We start from the raw sequence: 5,970 nt of genomic DNA, 5'->3' as shown, positions 1-5,970 counted from the left end.
ACGACCACTGATGTGGTTCCAAAATAGAGGAAAGCGTGGAACAAGCATAACTTATGTATAACCAAAAGAGTTAATGCCAAGTAAGGTACACCTCCGGTCTAACAAACAAGTCTCGGAGAGTTACAAGACAAGAAAGCAAACATAATCTCCTTTGGTCCGATGCCAATTTGTACCCGAGACACTAATGCCAGAGAATTAATTTACGAATTTTATATAATAATTGAAAATTTTATATCCGCACCTTGTGCGGACCAACCATCTAGTATTTTTTAGTTATGTTAGGAACTAAATTAATTGTGTATTCAATGCGGCTCATTGTTCCATTTCTTAATTATTTTGTTTTTGAAAATAAAGTTTATGCTAACATCCTCTCAACTACCATCTTGTGTTACAATCTTAAGAGCATCTCTAATGTAAAACTCTACTTTTCCTCCAAAATAGAGTAAAAATGAAAATAGAGTAAAAATGCTCAAACCCCATTTCATTTCACACTCTATTATAAAGTGATGAACAAACAAAAGTAGATTACTCCATAAATGAAGTAAACTCCATTATAGAGTGGGAAATAGAGTAGTATTGAAGTACTTTTTTCTTACTTATAGTCTATTTTAGAGTAAAAAATGGAGTGAAGTTGGAGATGTCCTAATAACCATCTCTCCATATTTTCTTCTTTTTTTACATTGAAGCAAAATCATTATTCATGAATATCTTAAATGATGATGAAGATAATTCTCATGTTAGTTTTAAAATTATATTATTTTAAATTGGCGAAAACATATATGTATCCGATATTAATCAAGGAAAATAATTATATCTTTTTATAAAACTGGATAACAATTACATCAACATAGAATCTCTAATATTGTTACATATGATGATCAACTACATGCAACATATGTGATATTGATGAACAAATCCACTGACACTGATTCCACGCATAGACAATTCGGAAGCTAGGAAGTGGGTTCTGAGATATGAGGCATGGGCTTATAATCAGTGTTTGACATTTAAGAAATCTTCAGAGTTCAATGTTGAAGGTTATTCTGGTTCAGATTATGCGACGGATGAAGACAAGGGAAGGATTGTGTTTCAAGTTAGAGGGAATATTTGGTCCTGGAAGTCAGTCAGTAGTGGTGTTCTCCACCACCGAGGCGGAGTTCATGGCCTTAATTCTACAAGTGAAGGAATTTATTTGGTTGAAAGGGTTTTGCAAAAAATTAGGGTACAATCAAGACAGTGTAAGGATACACTATGATTCACAGAGTGCAATTTCTCTAGCTAAAAACAGAGTTCACATCAGAGGAATAAGCACATGTATACAAAGATCATTTTCATCAGGGATTTAGTGTCTAAAGAGATCATAAACCTAGCAAAGATCCATACTTCTAAGAATCCGGCAGACTTCCTAAATAAGTGCGTACCTGGCACGAAGCTTCATATCTTTTAAATGTGTGCTGAAGACACTGGGTAGCTCTAGGTAAATTAGGAGATGTCTCGTTATGCAGAAAAAAGTAAAACCTTGAGTTAGTTTTTGTACATCAGTAGAGAGCTTGGTATCTACTTAATTACAAGTCGAGAAGGAGTTAAATGTTGCGAAGAAGAGGTCAGGAAGATCTCAAGAATGAATTTTCAGGTGGAGTCATCGGAAAAAGATTCAAGTCTTTGATAGAAAATGGCCCCATGTGGACTATCTGAGAAATCCGATAAGAGTCATCATGATTCTCGAAAATTTAACCAATCGAGGGTTGACCATCGTGGTCATAACTGCAAACTCAGAGACAGAGAAATAAAGATATTAGTACTCAAGATCGAGGGATTAAAAGATAAAAAGAAGACATGCATGCTGAGGAAAGTTAGATTCGGAAAGGATCGTTACATGTGGAAGACATACAGAGGTTTGTTGAAGTGGATGAGCTTAATAGCTAAAGAATCTCAGAAAGTAGACATGCAAGACAAGAACATAAGATGTTACTTTCTGGTTTGAAACAAATCTAATATTCTCCGACTCGATCTAAGTGAAAGGCAAGTATAAACGATGAGGAACTTACCTGAGTCACAAAGGAGAAGTTAAGAAGATCAAAAGAGGTGTAGAGTTTTTCTAGAGAGAAGGGAGAGCGAAGAGATAGAAGAGAGAAAATGAGATAAGACAGTTTTGGGAGTTTCTCGGAATGTCTGAAGTCAAAGAGGTGGAGATTAGTGGGCTTTGTCTTCAGATATTCACCGTGGGGCCGTAGTTTGGGCCGGTCTATTGAATCAAGAACGTACAGGATCTGGGCCGCATCTGTTTAGAGCCCAAACCTGGGTAAAGTCAGCAGTCGTTATAAAGACCATAACAGTCTTCCTCTTCGTCAGTCTAACACCTGAGAAAAAGTGTAACTGAATCAGTTACAAAAGAGAGAGACTCAAAATATATAAAGTTCTACCTTTAGGCGATTGATCGGAGAATGAAGAAGAAGCTACTCCAGCGTCGTTTGAAGAAGGATCCAATTACTAGAAGTGTATTTTCGTGGTATTCTTTGTCACCAGAACTTTATACTCCCTCCGTTTCGATTTAATTGTCGTAGTAGGGAAAAAAAATTGTTTCAAAATAAGTGTCGTTTAAGAGTTTCAATGCAAAATTTATTAATAAGATTCTCTATTTTATTTTTCTATTGGTTGAAATATGGTTAGGTGTATAGGTAATTGTGTTTTTATTTTGGAAATATACAAAATCATATATATACTATTAACGCAGGATCCTATTGATTTTTTAACTAAAAATACTCTTTTTTTTACTAACATTGCATATTTCATTAAGGACAATTAAGTAATATTAATAACACATCTATATTGGATCATTTTTTTGGATCCAGCCCACTGCCCACATCAGATCTCTCTTGGCCCAGAATAAAAAATCAGATCCTATTCTTATTTTTTTCTCCAAGTTCAAATAATTTCTTTTCAACCATTTTAATATTTTGTGTACACCTAATTATTATGTTTTTTCTTTTTTTTTTAAATATAATTTAAGCATTCATAAAAAAATTTGATTTTTTTCATTGAAAAATATAAATCTTTATTAAAAGTATATAATTTTTTATCTAAAAATTAACCACATAATAAAATTAATTTATCAAAGTTATACCAACTTAATTCATTAAAAATAAAGTTTAATTTTCTAAACATAAATACTCTTTAGACCTGGACATTTGGGTACCCATTCGGGTACGGATCGGTTCTTTCGGGTATCGGGGTTTTCGGATTTTGAAATTAAACCCCATTCGGGTATTATAAAATTTCGGGTCGGGTTCGAGTCTGGTCTTTCTGGGTCCGGGTGGGTTTGGTTCTCATGCATAAGAACCTGAAAAATAACTTAATAACCAAAGTATCTAAAACGGGTTCGGTTATTTGTACTCAAAGTAACCAAAGTATCCGAATTGGTTCAAATTTTTGTATCCAAATTACTCAAAAGTAACCAAAAATATCCATTCTATACATTTTTTGGGTAAACTTTTATCCAAACTATCATATTTTATCCAAAAATACTTAAAAGTACCGAAAATAACTACTATAGTTAACTTATAATATTATTTTAAAATATAAAAATAATTATAACATATATTTTTAGATATATATTCACATTTCGGATATCTTTGGGTACTCATTCGGTTCTCGGTTCGGGTCGGGTTCGGGACCGGTTCTTCGCATATAGCAATTTAGAACTCATTCGGATATTTATCCCGGGTCTGATCGGCTTTGGGACCCAACACGATAAAGAAAGATAAAAGATTAAGTTTTTTATAAAAAAACAAATATACGAAAATATGACATTTACTAAATATTTGTCAATTTAAAAAAATAAAGGAAAATAAATCCGCGCTTTGAAAGCGCGGATCAAAATCTAGTGTTTTCTTAATCCGTGTTCATAAACCTAAAACGACAAATAAAATGAAATTGAGGGAGTATTGATTATAGTTGAGTGCTTGATAATTTTGATCTCTTCCATGACAGTAAGCAATGAAGTATAGGTAAACAATTGGGTGTGTTCTTGTGTTCATCGTTTTCAATCTCGCAAGCAAACAAAATCATCGAACTAGTGTTTGGGTGCAGATAAATATCAAGCAAGTAAACGAAGCTGAAAGTTAACAACTGTGATTCAAATATTCATAAAAACTCTGAAAAGTTCAAATCTTTGGCACAAAATATAAAGCATCTTTATTGGAAAAACCATAGAGAACATCAATTAATCTCAGACCCTGATCTAGAACTAATCCATACAATATATCAATCTCGGTTCAGTTTTCTTCAGTCTATTATTGGAAGATTGAGAAATACCTTACGAGCAGAAATTTTTCCTACAGTCACAAAAGACTCGAAAAACATTACTTTAAAAAGTATAGTCATGAAATAGCCATAATAGTCACAAAATACAAAATGAGAATATTAGTGTAATTTGTGGCTTTAAAAGCCACAAAATTGTCACAAAACAAAACATGACTAAAAATAGCCATGATTTTGTCACAATTGTTCCCTGGCAAAATAGTAACGAAATAAAATGTGGCTAATAATGTGACTAATTCATTAAAATGGTTTTTTTTTGAATGAATGTTAAATTTTTATTCACCAAAAAAACCTGTTTACATCAAGTGCTTCTTCTACTAACTTGAATAAACTTTTTGATTCTATACAATCTAGAAACCAGAAATTAAAAACCAGAAATTACATTCTAGTTTCAAACCAATACTGGAGACTTCTCTCCATACCCTTCACCCCTTTTGATATCAGTATACTCAGCTTGTTTCTAACTCCCTTCTCAATCATCTTCTTCAATGCAACAATGGGAAGTTTTTTATCTCCATGTTTGAGCTTGTTTCTCTCCCTCCAAATCATGTACAGCGTGACTTGAAATGAATATCGTAGACAAAATAATCTCTTCCTGTCCATAGACACTTCTGAGATCATTTGTACAATTTCAGTCCAGTCATTAGTATAATCCTCTCCCATCATACCCTTAGTGAGATGCTCCCATACTTGTGACGAGTAAGAACAAGCAAAAAATAGGTGATTCCTAGTCTCCACTTCATTCTTGCAAAGCAAACATGTTGTATCCACTCCCTGGCTCCACTGCGCAACTCTGTCTAGAGTAGACATTCTGTTAAGCATAGCAACCCAGGTTATGAACGCAAACTTCGGAGTTGCATTTGAGAACCAAACACTGCACGCCCAACTCTGTTCACTCTTTGTTTCCCGTGTAAGGCACCGAGTCTCATAAGTCGAGAAATTATCTTTATATCCTGACCCCCTTCTCCACAAGCTAATATCTTCTGTTTCATTCATCTCCTCTCCTACTCTTCTCAACTCCGCTTCTATAAGATTTAGCTCATGAGATCGGTGTCTTTTCCTTCTTCTATTACTCAAAATTGCTTCCTCCACAGTAGCTTCTCTACGTATACCCAAATCTATAATTCCTCTATCACCCAATTTATCAAAAATCACTCCACATTCTGACCAGTTGTCGAACCAGAAAGAAGTGTGTCTGCCATTTCCTATTTCCTTCCGATAGAACTTCTTAACAACATCCCTTAGCTTCAACATTTTTCTCCACATCCAGGATCCTGCTTGCGAAGTACTCTTCACTTCCCAAAAACTCTTTTTCTTTAGTAAGTTTCCTTTAATCCACTTCCCCCACATTTTTCATTAAAATGGTTTTTAGTTACGAGTTAATCACAAAAGTTTTTTTCGTGATTATTTATAAAACTATCGTTACTATTTTCGTGACTATTTGTAAAAGTGACTAAAATCTGAAAACTCTAATATTTTAACATCAAATTTTAAATTTAACCCTGAATCTTAAACTTAAATTAAACCCCCAAAAAATATTAACACTTTTTAACGCTTAAATTTCAATGAAGTGTTCTTACAATACTAAGTCAAAAAAACAGCAACAGAACATAAAAGAAAATATACCAGTAGGCATCATAAATTAGCTAA

General features: G+C 33.5%; 1 protein-coding gene across 1 annotated transcript; it reads right to left on the bottom strand.

Annotated features, from left to right (window-relative positions):
* Positions 1-4,698: 4,698 nt before the first annotated feature.
* LOC108831390 (uncharacterized) lies at positions 4,699-5,670 on the bottom strand. Its single transcript, XM_018604938.1, has one exon. It carries the CDS (start codon positions 5,668-5,670, stop codon positions 4,699-4,701), a length of 972 nt encoding a protein of 323 aa, XP_018460440.1.
* Between the last annotated feature and the right edge of the window lie 300 nt (positions 5,671-5,970).

This window comes from Raphanus sativus, unplaced genomic scaffold (genome assembly GCF_000801105.2).
Source record: "Raphanus sativus cultivar WK10039 unplaced genomic scaffold, ASM80110v3 Scaffold1815, whole genome shotgun sequence".
NCBI lineage: Eukaryota > Viridiplantae > Streptophyta > Magnoliopsida > Brassicales > Brassicaceae > Raphanus > Raphanus sativus.
Note: the sequence above shows the minus strand (reverse complement) of the source record. Positions and strands in the feature narration are given on the sequence as shown.

What these genes read in the sequence shown, in the direction of transcription:
- LOC108831390 (XM_018604938.1), bottom strand. Translation starts at nt 5,670, where the DNA reads ATGTGGGGGAAGTGGATTAAAGGAAACTTACTAAAGAAAAAGAGTTTT.